Consider the following 19,151-nt stretch of genomic DNA (forward strand, 5'->3'; position numbering starts at 1 on the left):
ATGGCAGAAAAACTATTTATTATTAAAAATGTACCAGAACCCAAAGCTATACTTTTAAAAGCAAGTTTGCATTTCAGTTCAGTCAATTTAAGTGGCATAAAGTAGAACAACTCAGATAAGGCATCTTTAAAACAGGGGTAACCTAAGGCAAACTAGGCAGAGCCATCTGATTGCGTCTAAAAAACTTATCAGGTCTAAGATCAGAAGTGGTGAGACAAGATTTGCAGAGGTATTAAACCACAAATAAATTTATATAGGATTAAAGAGTTCTACAACATTATATTGAGAAAAAGCAAATGGAAATTTAACCTCGAAAAAAATCCCTACACAACTGAAGAAAAATTGTGAGAATCCATCAATTAAAGGTGACAGAGTAACTATGTCTGAGACATCTACATTAATAATGCAAAAATACTCGAACAAGCTCAAGTGATGTTAAAACATTAGAGTTATAATTTTTATCTTTAAGTAATGATACTTACGCCACTCCGTGTGGAGCATCTGCTTGAACATAGACTTCAAAAGTAACTTTGTCCTCTTCTATAAAACCTTTTTCAGGATCGGTAACTTCCTGTAAAACAGGAGTCGCACAAGAAATGAAAACTGCAAAACTTCTGGATCTTACAGCATGATTGTAGTGAAGCATCCAATTACATAGTGCTTCATTTCCAAGCCTGAGCTATCAGTAGACTTCTTGTCAATGAACTGAAGAAATCAGTGGAAACTGATTGTTTTCCAGCTTCATGTACTTAATTCTTTTTAATGTCTCAATCTAGGAAACTTGCTACTGGCTGTTAAGGTTTTGCAATACTATTTCAATTTTCTATGGATAATAGAAAGAGTAATCAGAAGTTTTGCTTCTACTTGAAGGACACTGTTCTAGACAGATGAAAGACTATGGGACCAACCATGAAAAATACTTAATAAGCTATCTCAATTTAAAATGAGCCTTAGGAGTATTATTAATGCATTAAAGTATCTGTGCACACAAAAAAACCACCTGGAAATGCAAGAAAATCTAGGTTGCTTCAGAATAACTGACAATGACACAGCGAAAACGAAAATAAAGCATTCAGATATGCAGAAAGTAATAGCGAGGGAATATTCACAATATAAGTAAAAGCAATCTACAATAATTAAATCCAGGAATTCATAAGAAATTGAAAGAGAATATTCAGAAATGACACAAAAAAGAAAATACCATCTTTTAAAAAATAATCATTGTTCTACAGGTTTCAGTATTCAAAAGTACAAGTTCAAAACTACTCCTATCCAGTGAAGAACTATTACATATACCCAATTACTTACACTCCAGGCCATAAAGTTGGAAAAGCCCCAGTCATTTTCCTTATGAAAGAACAAATGACTAATACGACGACTGAATGATTTTTCATCATCCTTGTAGTTTATTATCTTGAGAACTGCTTGTGCGTGACAAGACCATGACCTATAAATACAAAAGGAACATTTGAACCTCATTAAAAATTATCTTTTTATAGTCATTACAACATTTTTGTAAGGGTTCTTTAACATTATTTTAACATACAAGGTGGCACTTTTTTTTTTAATCTTATTTGATATTAATGCTTGCTTAATAATTGTCGAGGACATGAATCCCTAAGGCTTTCTGAAGCCACATTATGAATGTGAGGCTGGAACAGTGTTTCCCTTAGGGAACCTGCACAGTACTGTCAGGCAATCAAAAGCAACAGAGTTAAAGGTTTAAGTTAACCATTCTCTAAGATGAGCTACTAATTCTTCCCACTTTAGCGCAGATGGGTAATTCAGTGGACCAACTGAAAGTGGTGTTCTTGGTGCCTCCAGAAAGTGGTATTTCAGCCTTTGGTGAAATAAAGCAGAAAGTTCTTTCCTCTACCTTCTTTCTCTCCAACCCTCCAGTTTTATCAGTAGCACTTTGTTATGATCATTCCTGTTCAAATTCATCCTACTCGCACAAGATGATCAGACTGAGTATCAGTTCAAACAAGGTCTCGGCACTGTCTCATACAACAGCATTACTACCTAGCTCCACTAGTAACCTTCAGTTTGATACTCTGAAGTATCACATATTTTTTCCTGTGACTACACGTGTGGATCACATCTTCAGTGACTAATTAGTACACTTACGACTTTCTTCTTTGCCTTTTGCTGCTCCTGAGAGCTCACCTTTTAGGTTACAAAAAGCACAGGGAACAGCAGCTACCAACATTTTCACTACGATTCAGAGTGAACAGCAAGTTTTGTTAGATTTCATGCAAGAATAAAGTCACCTTAGGGAAAGGATACCTGACAGATACCTGTATCCTAGCCGGATAATCTCCAGTAATTCCCCAGAAACTTGTATTTATCTTGTTAGTATGCTGTATCATTACAAAAGTGGTCAAAGGTGGCTAATTTTCTTTTGCATGCAGGAATCTAAGAACACACACATGTTCATTTACTGTACCTTGGTGGATGAGTGATAAATTTCATTTAAAATGACAACTAGCTTTTGTACTTGTCTGCCTCTGTTGCTAGCAATTACCTACTCATGCTCTTTCCAGGATAGGATTTAAGGCTCAGGTGGGTTATTGGCCCTCCAAGCAGCACTTCAACATGAAATAAGCCTAGAATTTTTCCCATGCCAAGAAAACTGTCTGTCAAAGGCTTCACCCCAGCATTCAAAGAAAATATATTCAAAATACTCAAAAAATATACTCAAAAATATACTCAAATTCTATCACAAACTTCTAGCCTCCTAGCCTAAAGAGAAGATTACTCTTATGCTCTGAGATCTTGAAGGGTGGGAGGAAAGGAGACTCAAAACCTTGCAAGAATTCTTTCCCTTCTTAAAGAAAGTTGGTTAAAATAATTTTGTTAGGTATTTGTCTTTCTTGCAATATTGGTTAACTAGTAACAAACGGAGACCTATGTATTAATTAAGAGGGTCTTACGTGGAATCAGATTCAGCATTGCATTGAAGGAAAAATCCTACACTTTTTTGGTGTGGTCTGTCTGGGTAAAGCCGTGGCATAACCATGATCTTCCATGGTAAATTCCGTACAAAGCAGGGAGGGCTGAGGACTGACTCACTCAACCTGTTGAAGCGTTCAACTGTAAACTGAAATGTTGCTTCTGACCGCCAACTTGTGTCTGTAAAACATACACATACATGCAAAGGGTATTTGTGAAGAAAAAACAAAAACAACAACAAAAAATAGAGGACATTTTTTACTCCAAAATGCAATTTTCAAAATTATGCAGTATGAGCTGCAAAAAATAGCTTTATGTAGTAGGACAACATTTGAAGCAACCAAAAAAGTGCTTTGACAGGTACTTAACTCCTTAGCAACTGAAGTCCCAATTTTTATTTAGAACAACACACTCCAAAACTATCCAGGAAAAACGAGTACTAAAAGGTAATATGCACTCCTTTTGTGCTGCAATTTCTTAAAGTAATTTTTTATTACTAAAATGTATTATCACTCAAGTTTCTTCTGAAGTAGCAGGAACAGTAAGACCGAAATATCAAAAGCTTTACAACACCAATCACAGTCCACTAACTATTCCTACTGTGCACTGACTTCTCAAATCAGTTTAAATTTGCTGTTTGCATGAACCAAAACCCACAGAAGATTTCAAAATCTGTTACCTGATCCACTGAAACTAAGTCACCATGCATTTTGCTGCTTGCAACAGTATCATTTGAAGTAAGTAATCACATTATCAGAGTCCAAAACAGATCAATCTGATAGGTTTTTTTTTTTCCTCCCCTTAATCACATATTACCTAACTGATTATTCAAGAGTTCAGTCCTGTGTTCTTTGCAGTATGTGAAAAATTTGGAGATTTTTACTGGTCTAAATACAAAGATAACTAAGATATAACTTATATTGCTTTTTTTTTTAATCTATACTATAAAGTTAATTTTGTCTTTTTCCCACAACCACACACAGTTCTTCATATACCAAAATATTTTCTGCTTCTGTTGTATGAGACTGTAACAGGATGCTGAAGACTGAGAGCTTCAGGAAGATTCTTTTTAATGTGAAATGTCTTACTCTGCATATGGAACGAAAACAACTTACAACTTTTCTGAACAATTTTACGGGGCAGTAGTGGTACAGAGTATGTACAAGACACTCCCTTTTTTGTGGTTCAAATTTCTCACCTGCGTAACATGGGAAGATTTGCTATTGGATGCAACTAAGCTAGAACAGCATATAGGGTGGCACAAAGCCTCATGCTCACACTGCTATTCTCACAACGCTCACAAGTGATGCAGAACTGAAGCAGAGAAACTCATGGAATATATATGTATGTATGTAAACATCCAAGCCCAATGCATTGAGATACAATGACACTAAGCCAGAGATTTGATCTTGACATTAGGTGATAAGGTATACGAGCATATAATAAACATATTCTCGTTGTACACACAAAGCCTTCAGAGTACTTTTCGTGACACCAAAGACAATGTTGAATGATTCTTCAATCAACGATCACACAATAACTCAGACTAGTTGCTATCTGAGGACATAACAAACCAAACTCTTGATAAAAGACACCTAACAGTGTAAGGATTGAATACTTCACATAAAGTGAAAAGTTTTGTTCACACTGTGCAGGAGCTTCCATAGACTTCATTCTTCACCGGGCTAACTGTTTTCTTTTCAAGACGTTGTCCTACTTTTAACTTTGAGCTATACAACATGGTTGTTCTTGTATATAGCCTGACAGCCCTGAGCTTTCCTAATCATCTCCTGAAAGTAACACAATGCAATAGAAACCACCCAACCAACTTGCCTTCTCTCTCCTCTGTACCCGAAATGACCCTCATTCTTAAATTATGCCATCAGCTTCTCAAGCAACGGAAAAGTTCAAAGCGTTATTCCATTTCCATTATATTTTTCCTACATGTAAACGTAGCTAACCAGTAGTTTATCATCCACTTAAGAGCTTTTTCCTAGGCATTTTATATATTTGTTATCTGCTGATGGAATGTAGGCAGCTGGTATTCTATGACCAGAAATGTCACATGCTCTGCAGCCAAAGGAGTTCTGGACTTTCAAACTTCTCTGCTGACAGAATCAAAGAAAAACACTTAATAGAATTGATTCAAAAATCAGTCTTCCATCAGATGTATTTTAAAATTGCTCAAGAATGCCTCTCTATTCATAATCAAGATCAGTACCTCTGGGTTTGATCTAACCTTCTGAAAAAGCGTGCTTTCTACCTCCTTTGATTTAGGTTTCAGAGCACTTCAGTACAAAGACATAGCAGTGCTGCTACTTTATTGGCTAAAAAAGGCAGCCCACGCAGACCTGCAGACACTTCAGAGAAAGTTTGATGGTATTTTCTCAATCTCTCTTCAGGAAATCAACCCTCAAAACTCACAAGGGAACAGTACTCTTTTCAGCAGAACACTGGAGCAATCACTAGAAGCTACTAAAATTCAACCTTGTAACAAAGGTCAACCCTGAAATAGGAGTTTCTTTAAAAATACAAACACCACCTCCAGGAATAACCACCTACCTTCTTCCTTTTCTTCTAAAATGTTCCTATTTTCAGCAAGCTTAATCCATCAAAACAAGAATTACATTAAAGAAGTAAAATTTTAATAAGTAAATCTGAAGAATAATTTGAGTATGCAGATAGAAACTTTATTCACCATCACAAACGTGTCCATCATCTTCCAATAAAAGGCTGCAATGGCAGTATAATAATTTGACAGAATTAAGGCTTTTATAAACCTTTGAACTACAAATATGACACGTGGTCCTAAACACCTGGCTAAAAACAGTCACAGCTGACAAAGCTTGATGAAATTACACGCAATGGATTACACTTGCTGTGAGGAAAATAATCGTTCAGTGATGAGGTGAACATCATACTTAGCATCCAGTGACATGGATATCATGTCAAAGATCCTTCTTTGACAGGTATGACAAAGATCCTTCAAATCTGAGATCCAAGTACAGAAAGTGATCCATTCTACAACTGAAGTATATATTTAAGTTTTTTATACATTTGAGAAAAGTAAATTTCTTTATTCTTTTCTAAATGTTGCTACCTTTGCAGTACACTAAGGTTATTTAAAATATTCTGAACATTAATTACTAATAGAGAAACTGGCTGAATATTCTATGAATGTTTAAACAGTGATCTAAGTACAGGATGGAATACTAGCATATGGCTAAAACTGATGCTTTTGAAATCCTCCTAGCCTCTGTGATTAGGCTGAAATAAGGCTTCAAACAGGTAATGACAAAAAAAAAAAAAAAAAAAAAAAAAAAAAAAAAAAAAAAAAAAACCCACCCTATGAGTTTATGTTTAGTTAGGGACCTTTTGTTTGAATTTCAAGTTCTGAGGGAATTTATTCCATCTGCTATTTGGAATACTGATGCATTTAATTCTTTTCATAACTTCATTTAGGGAGGTTTTTTCATAACCTCATTCTTGTGAGCCTGTTGTTCCATCTCACAAAACTTGGCCAAGTCATTTTCCACAAAAGCACAGTGCATTCCTTCAGCCAGCTCCTTTTAATTGCTAAGCCATCACAGAGCAGTAATGGGATATAGTCAAACTGTTTGTGAAAACATGCCCTTGTCTGAAAGTCTACTTGATGGAGCACTGCTGCCTCTGTTACATGTAAATCACAATGTCTATGGATTTTGCTTCTAAATGCAGATGAAAGCTGTGCTGCTTCTTCTCCATCTTATCATTTTTGTTGTGCTAACCAGAAAGATGAACAAACCCACCTCAACTATTTCTTGTAGTGAACTCAGAAGTTCACCAGAAAGTTGTGTTTCTACAATCCAGCTGCAAGCATCAGCCTTTTCATCTCTTTTGCAAAAAGCATTAAAGCCATTATGTTAAGATTTTCCACTGAAGGAGTATCTAAATTCTCTTCATGCATTCTTCTTCAACTCAGATCAGTCCCATTTGCCATGAATAAAAAGCAAAGGTAGATACAGTATTTTTTATCAAAGAGGCCAGTGCCTTTCCACTTCTTTACCTTGCTAACCTTTAAGCTCTCCTTTACAGATGTGTACCATGCTGCAAACCAGAATAGCAGGAGAACAGCGAGAGCGCTATTGCACTGGCGTGTAAATAATGCAACATCAAGGAACTGATCTTATTTACAAGGCTTAAAAGAGCATCATCCACTTATGTGAGGCAAGTCTTAGGGAATGTTTTTATAATTATAACATTGCTCAATAACACTAGTATAGACTATCTGTGTCAATGTAAAAGTATCATAACACCAAGATGCAGCCAGACACTCCTTATTCAAATACGATAATGAGGAACTATTAGTGTTGCTTAATAACAACATTTTAATCCTAAACTAAAGTTGTCCCACAGCAGAGCGGACCAAAGCTTCTGACCATACTGAAAGTCCCCCAAGACACTAGCATGACCACAGACAAAAAAAGCTTTCCCAAACCTTTTGCTGAATACCTTCAGAGACTTCTTTTCCCTACAGCAGCACTTTGATATGCTCTCTGAGATGATTCAAGTATTTGCTAAATAACCAGAACTATTTTATAGAAGCTTTTTGATTAAAAAGTTGAAGTTATTCTGAATAAAGAGGAAGTAAAAGGTTCATCAGATTGCTTGCCAACATTGATAAAACCTGGACTTACTCAGCTGCTTCTGCAGCTTAACTCTTTCCTGCTTAATTTATACAAGTGTACACAGTCTAACTTCTGGACATACTTTTGTAATAACTGACCAATAATGTTATTAGTCTTCCTTTGACAAACAATACAATCAGATACTCTACCTACGAATACTGTAAGAGAACAAGAGATCAACAAAGTTATCTGCTAATCTGTATCAACCTAGGTGATCTCCTGTTGCCACCCTGCAAATACCACAGCCCAACAAAGAAATTTAACTCAAAGCAAAATTCCCTGTTTTAGTCTTGGCTAATTCCTTGAGGCAAAAAAATCAAAACCTCTTGAACAACATCAACACCCCAAAAAATCATAAGCTAAGTAGACCTCATTTTTATCTATTTTATTGAGAAGTTGCTATTAGGAAATTTTCTTTGTCAATGCTATTAAGGTAATTCAACTATGAGCTGTTTTTGACCTGGTACTTAAGCCATATTCTCTCACTGGAACATTCCCATTTTGTATCAGTATTCTGACTAATATTAGGACCCCTAAATACATGAAAGCAAGCATTTTGATGACCTTTAACCTCAAACCCTTACTTTTCTCAAACAAAAAATCACTGAATATTTCTGACAAATTACATAAATTCGAACGCAACTCTAAATCTAAGACTTTCTACCCCCTCCAGACAGCATGAGATGAGGAATCAGAGTGGAACAAATCCCACTTACGGCTTGTCTCCCTTCTCTCAATTTAAATTTACGTAGTTCTTAGAAATAAAAGTTTTCCTTTTCTCGTACACTCTCAAAAAAAAAAAAAAAAAAAGGCCTAGATCGCTACTTAAAAATTATTTCATCATCTGTAATGAAAAAGAATGTGCACCCCAATTTTAATTTATTAACCCAACAGAAAAATACTTCATAAACATTTTTTGTCCCTTTTTATTACCACAACATCAACATCCACTTTTCCCCTTGTATTCTCAGGTGAAAGGGCTTCAGAGTTTAGGGGATGGGAGGACACCCTCAACACAATAGTGTTGAGTCAGTTACCACTGACTTATCATACAAAGATAAAACTTCTTAAAATCATAGCTTCTACCTGACAACATAGTAGGACAAACAAAGACTCTAAATTCCTAAAGTAATAGCATAAGTGACAAAGATTACTCTTCCACAAAGCACCAGATGCAGTATATTTAAAGGGGCATATTACAAAATATAACAATGGGCAATATCACAGCAATTTTTAAATGGGTATCTAGAGAGAGTAAAAGGAAAAAAATCCCAAATCTTGAGATGCCTAATCCTACTGCATAGCTATGTTAACAGGATTCCTACATGGAAATCAAGCAGTTACAAATATAGAGCGGTTTGAGTCCTTCATGAACTGCTGTTCAGGGGACCCAGATAAGACATGGACCATTTTGTCTTCAAATCCATAAAAATAAAGAAGTCAGAAAGCCATATATTTTCATCAAGTATTTACTCACCATCTTCCATGTCTTCTTCAGTGTTGTTATGTCCATCAGCCATTGCTACATTCCCATTAATGACAGGATTTGGAGTAATTCTTGGAGGATCATCTGTATCTCCAGCTAACAGGAAAAAAAAGGGGGGGGAAGAATTAGTCAGCTGTATTAACATTTCTTTCTTCATGTAAGCCTTAAGGCACACTGAAATTTTTAAAGACCTACTCCTGAAAAACAGAATCCATTGAAATTATCCTAGCACAACAAAGCCCAACAATTCTACTGGTATATATCTAATTGTAAAGTTCCTGAAATAGATGGTTCTATATGCAATATTAACAAGTGAGTTTCATTAAATAAAAATGACCTTTAAATTCTTAAAACATTTCACAGTTTTATACAGATACCTGGTTCTAGTAACTTATTTGTAAGTTAACAGTTTAAGACTTCTTGAATGTTACTGCTTTTTAAAGGAAAAGCAAGCATTTCATCAAATGTAAAGGTAAGTTTTTAAATTTTACTAGGGAGAACTTGGAAAAGAAAATCCTCTGCCATTTCAGGAACATTTTTAGAGGAAGTATTTTCCTATTTGTATTCACTTCTGCTTCTAAATTTTACTACGATGACTGTTCAAAATGTATGTAAATACAACAGAGAGAGAGGCATGAAATTACTGTGTGAAATAAAAAGCCTATTTTAAAGATGCATTTGATTACACAAGTATTTTCTAGATTACTTTAAGATTAATGTAAGATTTATTTTCTGGATTAATGAAAGACACCTCTTTCTATCTCCTGTCCATCAAACAGTGATGGATCATTTCAGTAGATTATGGAGTTGATGAATTTTTTACTTCTGGATGTATTTTTGAATAAACTCTCTTTTGTCAAACTCTAAAGCCTATGCCATCACTGCAATCATTACAGGGACAAGCAGCATATAAAAAAACATTTTAAAAATAACTGGTATTTTTTTTTCCTTGATGCAACTACATATATTTTCATATTGGAATGCAGGTATTAAAAAAGCCTCCTTAAGAAATGCGGTTATTGCCTTTCACCTCCACCTATATCAGTTCTGATTTATATTAACTTTTTAATAACTCCAACACCAAACTCAGAAACTCCAGGTGATTTTTCCATCTATAAAAACGTGAGTTTTGTACCCCAAAGCTACAGCGCCGCCGCGGCGCCCGGCTCCGCGCTGCGCTGGCCGCCGGTCAGCACCCTGGACAGAGCCGCGCCCGCCGCGCCGCGCCGCGCCGCGCCGCCGCGGGCAGCACCGCCCACGGCCCCTCCCCGCCGCGGGCCGGCCCACGCCCACGCCCACTGGAGTTTCAGGACAGCAAGGCCTGGCTGTTTGCAAGGGCGTTTGGGAAGGCTGGGAACAGCTTGTTTAGACAACTGCTTGCTGGGTTCCTATCTAAAAACAGCCGAATTTCTCCCACGCAGTAATTAAGGACAGAAACCTGTGACCAAAGGCGGGCGAGCTGCGGTGCGGTGGTCGCTGCAGGACACAATAAGCCACTGAAGGCTGTTAAAGGCCAGAGAACTGAGGGCGAGGCTACCGCTAGGCGCACTAGGTGTGAGAAAGCATCAGCTCGCAGCTGCCTGAATGCCTTCTCCTCTCGATCCTTAGCACTGCAGGCACCGCAGGCATTTGCAGCCTCACTCCAGCTGCGGGCACACAGGAAAAGATGCTTTCACAAGCAGCATTCCAACCTGGATTGCTTTATTAAAGCCACAATTCTCCAAGTAAATTCACAGAACTAATAACCTCTACCCTAAACAGGGGCAGAAACAGATCAGGTTTGAGATTTATTTCTAGATTAGAGCTGTAAGAGACCATGAACAAGCTTGTTCAAAAACCGCAACATCCATATCCTCAACACAGCCCTTTCACATACTCACACACGCAAAGTCACTAACCTCCCCTCACCCCAAACATAATTTCAAACAACCTGAACAAGTTTGTTATAGATGATACGATCCAAGTGGTAAGGTGCCCTGCCTGGAGACTTCAGACAGGAGGCTTGTAGGATCCTAACTTCCCATGATGAAGGTATAATCAGTCACTGCAACCTCACCAGAAAACCAAGATATTTAACCTTGCTGGTTTTGTCAAACATTTTCAAAACTACAAATATCTAATTTAATTGATCTCTTAATTCACAAAACAGGTTTTGCTCTCTTTCTTTGAAATGGCTGCTTAGTTCAAAACCACTCTCGTACAGGCACAGGCTTAAGCAGCTTACTAAACTGCAGCAAATCTCATTGAGGTGGGAGTGAAATTTATATGCTGAAAAATACAGTATGAAATTCCTGCATAACCCTTTTTAAATTTTCATTAAAATAATGATACCAAAAACAAATATGATTCAAAATTTTGGTTTTATAAAGAAAGATTTGCAAAAGACTAGCTCCCGGGTAATGCTGTTTGTGAAGAAGCCCACACATGCAGGAACAGCACTAGCAACATAGCACTGCAGGAGAGTAAGTTAAATGAACAGAAACTAACTGAAATAAAATAAAGAGCGACAGATCTAAAAATAGCTGCAATTGAAGAACAGGAAAAGTTGCAAAGAGTGAGAAGGAAAAATATCACTACAATTATTTCTACAGCTTGCCCTTTTCTCCCTCCTTACAGCATCCTTATGGATTACAACAATCACTTGTATGCGAATACTAGTTTAAAAAAAAAAAAAAAAAAGTTATCAAGCAAAGAAGAAAGCAGCTCAGGAACAATTATTCTTTACTAACTGCTCATCCAAAATTGCCTTTTAACAAACAATTTTTAAGTGTTGTTATCATGTCTTACAGGGAAAAAATTGTCCTAAAAAATAGTTTCCTTTGAGATACTGCTCTATATGCCTCAAAAGTATGAGCAGTTTGCAGAGGAGAGAGCATACAGAAGAAATTATAGCTGTGATCAACTTAAAAGATAAACAAGGCTTCTGAAAAGCTTCTGAGAGATACTATATGGTGATAAGATAAATTGAATTATGATGTATGCAACTGTTGCTTTTTCTTCTGACATACTGACATACATTTTGCACAAAGAACAGTAGCATAGCTTTTAGATATGGAACCCAGAAAATACTGTTTTTGGCTTGTAGGGAAGGAAATCAAGAAATTTTTAACTTCTAATAAAAAACAACCATCATAGTAAATGCTTAGCACAAATGAAACACAGTCCTCGTTTAAAAGATCTTACTAGCAAACAGTATGACAACGTTTATTGTCAACTAAAGCACTGAAAGTGTATTTTTCTCTGTTGTCTGTAACAGCTCACAGGAAAGAACTGTCAAATCATAACAAGATTTAATTGAGAAACGTGTTTTCCTTAGCCTCAAGCAGAACAAGGCTAAAGAGTTATTAAAATTGTACAAATTGTACTCCTAACAATACAGGATGAAGGAATAAAAAAGGGAAAAAAAAAAAAAAAAAAAAAAAAAACCACTTGTCCAGACCAGCCAGGAAAACCTTACTGACAACCACACTGCTTCAAACACTGCTGTTTCTAATGCAGCTTAAACTACACCATGTCAACATCCCTAATCACTTTATGTCAACTCCTAGACCAGGAATACTCAGCTTCGACAGTATTCTTAGAATAAATTAAAGGTACAATATATTAATCAACCAAAAGTTAATGTAAATGACAAAAATATACAACAAAACAGAAAGTGAGTCAGTAAGTATCAGTCTAACTTTTGAAATGAGGCACTGCAAAATATTAAATTCATGTATCTTCCATTACCAGTATTTTAGATAAATACCATCAGACTACTATGTAAAGGGCAGTTAAATTGTTTTATGCCTCCAAAAAATGTAATACCTAAAACCATGCAGACATATTATTGGTTCATTAGAAACAGGAACACAAGGCAACATGATAAACTGTGGTAATTATTTCTTTTTTTTTTGGGGGGGGGGGGAGGGCAAGGGTTTAGGGTTATATACAGCTTTCTATCCACCCAAATCACTGTATAAAAAATAAAAAGAGAAGAAGTGCCACACAACCAACCATCTCCAGTTTTAAGTGTCTAAAGAAGGTGCTCTGCGGTTTGAAGGTTCTGTTACATAGCATCCAAAGAGGAGCCACTTCTTACTAAGTTAGAGCAAAAAAAAGTTTTCGTTTCACAGAAACACAGAATGGGTAAGGTTGGAAGGGACCTCTGGAGATCATCGAGTCCAACCTCCCTGCTCAGCAGGGTCACCTAGAGTATGTTAGGCAGGATCACATCCCTGCAGGTTTTGAATATCTCCAGAGAAGGAGACTCCACAACCTCTCTGGGCAACCTCTTCCAGTGCTGTTTATTTACTGAAAGATCCTGAATACTGAAATGAAATCAAGTTTAAGATAAATTCCTATATGTAACCAGAAAGATACTGGAGCACAAAGGAAGGAAAATATCATCAATGATTTTTAAAAAGTGCACTCAAAAAAGCTGTTCAGTTAGGCTCACCTGGTTTAGTAAGATACACTTAATGTTACTAAAAGACATATTGCTAGTTCTATTGTTTGGGATGCTTCAGACCTACACAGAGTGAATCTCAAAGTTTGCCACCATTAACAACAAAGCAGGAAATACTTCATCTGCAATCACGTGGTCTTTGGAGCGATGCAAGTCCTGTTGCAAGATAGGACTGCTGAAGAATTTAATATCTGCAAGATTTAAGATAAGTTGTTCGTTCAAACAGTAAACATATGCTTGTGGTCATGCACTGAAAACAGCTACAGAATGACTTGATCACTGCAGCAATTCAATTACGGCAGAATACTGACACTAGCTCAAAAATGAAGACAGTGAGCTACTGGCTTTATAGATTTCAGCCACTATTCACATCATAACAATTATTCAAAATTTAAAAGATTACAGTGTTGCTCGTTAACTTTTGGATCTAGTAGCCACAGAGGAGAATCTAAAGCAGTCTCCTCAGTAGACTCTGAAAAGTTTCTGTTTCATTTGAGGTAGAGAGACCACAACAGAGTTAATAGGGACGCTAAAGTCTTACTTACATTTTATCACAAAGAACAGCTTTATGACGGAAATTACCAGTACTGCAGACTTTTACATGATGCTACAGAAGGTTTGCCTAAACTTCCACGTAGAACTTCCATAGCTATCCCAGAAAACAACAACTGAATTGTACTAACTGTAGTGATAACAGGCCCAAGAAAAGTCACATCACTGCTAGCAGCAACTTGAAGACTTTGACGTGCCAAACTTCCTATCTAGGACTCTGCCTTTAGGGGGGAGAAAACTGATAGCACAAGTCTTTGTCCCCTGCTGCTGGACTGGGTGGGCGTTCCAGAACCAAAGCCTTTGTAACTTCATAGAAGTTTTCAAAAGGTTTCTTGGGGGTCTTTTTTTTTTTTTTTTTTTTTTTTTATTGAATAATATGTCCAGTGATGATTAAAAAACCCAGAGTGTTAGATCAGTTTTTTTATCACCCATCTTATGTTAGTTCTTATGACTTCATGGAGGATAGGCTTCACAATATTATATTCACAATAACGCAATCCTCAACTCAGGAGGGGGAGAGGATTCCAATAGCTGAATCAAGCTTCAGAAAACACTGAGAAAAGGAACTTACTGAGTCAAAGTATGAGGTGCTAACAGATAAAAATAAAGGCAGGCTACATAAATCTCACTGGGAAAAGTGACTGAAATCAGTCTTCGAACAGTTAAATTACACTGGCATCAAAGGATATCAATTATACACTGAACAAACACTACAAGTTAAGTTTTACATCTTACTCTTAGAATTCAGTGAATTACTTTGAAGCAGATAAAACTATACCGAGTCTGTCAGCCCAGCTGAACCACTAGTCTCCACTATGCTTAAGCATCTAACTCAGTTTTGGAATATATTCCAATCACTGAAGAAGAGCTTTAAAAATATTAAAATTACATGGTGATTTCAAACACTGTTTTAAACATCTATGACCCCTCATCCCACTAAGTAGAGCTTTGCTATTGTAACTATTAGGGAGTACAATCAAAATAAAAAAATGAAAAATCCTAAAGCAAACAGTAAATGCAATGCTTTCTGAAGCAGTTAACTGTGGTGATACAAAGAAGGACAGATCAACTTCATTCAGTAAACCTTACAGCAGGAGGATTCTTGAAAGCAAAGCAAACAGGCAACTCAGAACAATGCAAATGAGAGTAAATACCTGTGTCTAACTAGAAAAAACAACACAGAAAGATTCTTTCACAACTCTCTGTGGCAAAGATTCCCCAGACTATGGTCTGTAAGTGGCCTGCAGGAAGTCCATTGCATAAAAGAATGGTTCACTAGTTCAATTATACGAGTAGCTCACATGAAAATCTGCCTGTTTCCAGTGACTTATTTCTCTGAAAGTCTGGAAACCTTTGCTCTGAATGCCAGAATAATAAGCATTATTCCCAGGACACAGGAGTTTAAAAATGCAACAAAAATAACCAAGTAAGTTTCCAACTCTATGACCTGAACAAAGTTAATTTACAATATTAAATTTTAAACTAGAATTGTTCAAAACAGAAGTTTCCGAAGTTTCCAGAGTTATTTCTCTGATGCAAAGAAAGAGTCCAGACTTGCTTGCTCTGAAAAAACTCAGTCTTTTCAAAGTAACAGAAGATCTTGCTTCCAATTCCTATCTGCACTTAGGATAGGAACACTACTTCACAACTGCACACAGGGACATAGGAGAAAGGGAATTAAATGAAGAGTGTGCTATAGTTTCATTTAAGGCAGTCTTAGATTACTGTAATGAAAATCCAAAGTAGTATCCAAAAAAAATCTGTAGTATGATTCTTTTGAACAACATCTGAGAATAAAGCAATCCACCTAAAATATTCTTAAAAGAGAAAATAGTAACAGAGAAAGAGATGGAGATCAAGCTGGCCAACGCAAAGGAGAGGATGGGAAAGGGAAGCAGATACAATCATAGCAATGTAAAAACTGATGTCAAGGTGTAGACTCACTGCTGCCACAGCTTCCCTGACTTGTAGAATCATGTTATTTGCATTCATAATAAAAAGTTATTTCTCATATTAGACAAATGACAGACAATTTGCTTTCATTTCATTTATTCTTTTTTTAAATAGCTCATTACCTTTTCTTTATTTGATTTGGTGTTGAAAAGTACTTGCAACTTGACATAAACCTCTGAACAAGAAAGGTGTAAAGGACAAAGACTGCGATTTATGGGGATGAGGCTTCCAGAGAAGTATCAAGAGGCAAGCTTGCAAATTAAGGAAGAAAGGTGTCATGAGCATAGGAAGTCAGATCACCCTGAGCTAGGCAAACATACTTTACGGTTCCTCAAACCTTTTAACTTGCTTTAGCAAATTTAGAAGAAAAAAGGTAGAAAGCCAATACAGATAAATAAAGACAAAAAGGCAAGTAACTAACGTCAGTCCTTTAAAAGAAAGAAAAGAAAAAAAGAAAAAGAAGGGTTAGAAACTATTACACAGATTTGCCCTCTAATTGTCATCTGAAACAAATAATTACTACTCTATTGGCTGTGAACTGCAAATCCTCCTCAGCAGGAACCAATGCTATACAAGACAGCAAATGAAGAGGAAAACATCACTGGGATGTGACAACTTCCTAGAAGCAGACTCATCGTTTCTGCCATGCCTGCAAAATACACAACAATGACTAGACAGACAGTAATGCTGCAGCCACCACTTACACTGCTCCATCGTCACACTGTTGTTGCCTTGCATTCCTATCATTATGTCTACCTGTCCAAAGAGAACAATTTGACAAAATGGGAGATAGGGAGAGTGTTTTTACACTGTGACAATGCATCTAACGAATCCAGTAAGTATGACCATATTAAGTTATATCACTATTAAATTATCAGACCAAACAAAGAAGTTATTACTCTGAATAAAATGTTTCTCAACCTTAAACAACATATACCATGAAAGATACACGTCTGTAAGGCAAATAGTATCTGAAACTTTATCCTGGGGAGAAGTTATCTTTATTTGAAAAGAAAAAGGAGGTACAATGTAACTTCATGGACAAAATAATATTTTAGAGCAAACAGCTTAGACAGAACTTGTTCTGTAAATCTGGCAATTTGCTGGAGTAACTTATTAATCTGCTTATCTTTAAAAAGATAACAATACTGATCGCACTCTACAAAACAAAATTTTAGGTATTAAAAAGGTGACTAACTTCTTATAGACATGTATAAAGCATTTAAGGTAGTATAAGCAATTTAGTGGACTAAAAGCTGCAACTTAAGAACTCAACCCCCCTAAATCTACCAAAACAAACAGCAACTAAATTACTGCCAGCTTTCAGCAGTTTAACTCATTGCTTTATGAATAATTCAGTGTTAAATGAAAGACTGCCTGAACCAAAGTTCAGCTTGGACACTAACAACACACGTATAATTACCTGGCATATTTACGACTTTATACTCTTGCTGAAGCAGTTGCTATTGACAGCATTCTCATTTACTTGTATGAAATTCTTCATATACTTTAAGCTCTAGGTGTATAATAACTTGGGGCAGGCAACAGCACAGTATGCATTTTTCTTCAATATAGTGATATTATTATTTTTAGAAAGACCAATTCATCCACCTCACTAACCTGTTTTTACCCATTCTACAGTGTCATAAGCTCCTCCGCAGTCATCAGGGCAAGAGAAGGTCTGCTGAAAACCATTCCACAGTTCATTTTCTTAGTCTGATGAGCTTTGTTAGCTTAGGTTACACTTCTAAAAACTACCAGACCAGTAAGGAAAATGGAAGGAAGACCTGTTCCAACTCCTAATACTGGAAAAATGGTAAATAGAACCGTTGACAAGATAGATTATTTTCTTCCATGATAAGGAAAGGCTGAAACATCAAAAGTGTCATGGCCTATTATGGCAACTACAGGGCTTGCACTACGTTCTCCTCTTAGTTTACCTACCAGAGCAAGGCTATTGAAGCAACGCTCCTAACTTGTTAGGTCTTGTTTCTGCACATTCCAGAGATGGTAATATGATTACATCTCTGCTGAAGACAGGGCACTTGGTCCCAACCTAGTAAACACACCCTAAACAATGTATTTTTCCAGCATCACACCCGTCTATGTTTTACTGCTCTACTGAGTAATTGTCTTATCTCTGAAACAACAAAAACTAAGCTCTTCTGCAATCATCACTAGAAAGGCTGCAAAACTACTCAAAGGAAAGGAAAAAAAAAAAAAAGAAAGAAAAAACAAAACTTCTGACACATGGATAAAATGATACACCCAACTAGAAGCAAGTACTACAGGAACACCCATGTTTATAGGAGATACTATTCTCATTCCGATTCAATGCAGTGATCACGTTTTTTGTGTTTTTTTTAAAAAGACAACTGAACAATAACTAAGCAAGTCTATTTGGATAGTAGTATCAGTGTGTTATAAACCTGCCAATCATGCTCCCACTAGCCTACCTCACCTCCCTCCATTTTTTCCTGAGAATATAGAAAAAGTAAACATCTTCAGCATCTGAAACAGCAAAAGTTTTAGTAATTGGCCAGCTACATACATTTTCAGAACTCATTTCTGTATCATTTTGGATGACTATACTTACCAGTTTCAGAAAGTTTGGGGGTATATCTGTTAAGATAAACATTATAACTTAAGGCTTGCTATATACTTAGGCAGCAAAACATTCTCTCTTGTGACAGTAACATAAGATACCGCACTGTTCTTGAAGAAAAGGTTAATATGATTATATGTATGGCTTGCCCAAAATAGCTTCAAAAGCAGAATGATTCTGTGTACGTACTTGGTCAAAAAGTTAAAACATTATTCACCATTACCCTAGATTCTAAAATTCTGTTTTAGTATGAACTCATATTTACATCAAATGCTAATTTCATTGACTGCTTCAAAACTGTCTTAAAATATGCTGAGCTTTGCTCACACTAGCAGTAGCACAAAACGGTAGCACAGACACGCTGGATCTTTTATTCCAACACCAACACATTTTTCTGAAACTGTTGGAATGCAGTTGATCTGCCCATGTTAAGAGTTTAAATGCAAAAGTAATTTTCCATCAGAGAACAAGATAGTATAACAATACAGG

The 19,151-nt window shown here is 36.4% G+C and overlaps 1 protein-coding gene across 1 annotated transcript in view; it reads right to left on the reverse strand.

The window, feature by feature from the left end:
• USP7 (ubiquitin specific peptidase 7) overlaps positions 1-19,151 on the reverse strand; it is a 71,709-nt gene that overhangs the window by 32,248 nt on the left and 20,310 nt on the right. The window contains exons 2-5 of the mRNA XM_062587892.1: positions 9,097-9,201; positions 2,934-3,132; positions 1,309-1,447; positions 483-571 (exon numbers count right to left, since the gene is read on the reverse strand). Coding sequence (XP_062443876.1) covers positions 483-571; positions 1,309-1,447; positions 2,934-3,132; positions 9,097-9,201 — 532 coding nt within the window. The remainder of the gene's footprint in view (positions 1-482; positions 572-1,308; positions 1,448-2,933; positions 3,133-9,096; positions 9,202-19,151) is intronic.

The sequence above is a fragment of the Rhea pennata genome, chromosome 15 (assembly GCF_028389875.1).
Source record: "Rhea pennata isolate bPtePen1 chromosome 15, bPtePen1.pri, whole genome shotgun sequence".
In the NCBI taxonomy this organism is placed as follows: domain Eukaryota; kingdom Metazoa; phylum Chordata; class Aves; order Rheiformes; family Rheidae; genus Rhea; species Rhea pennata.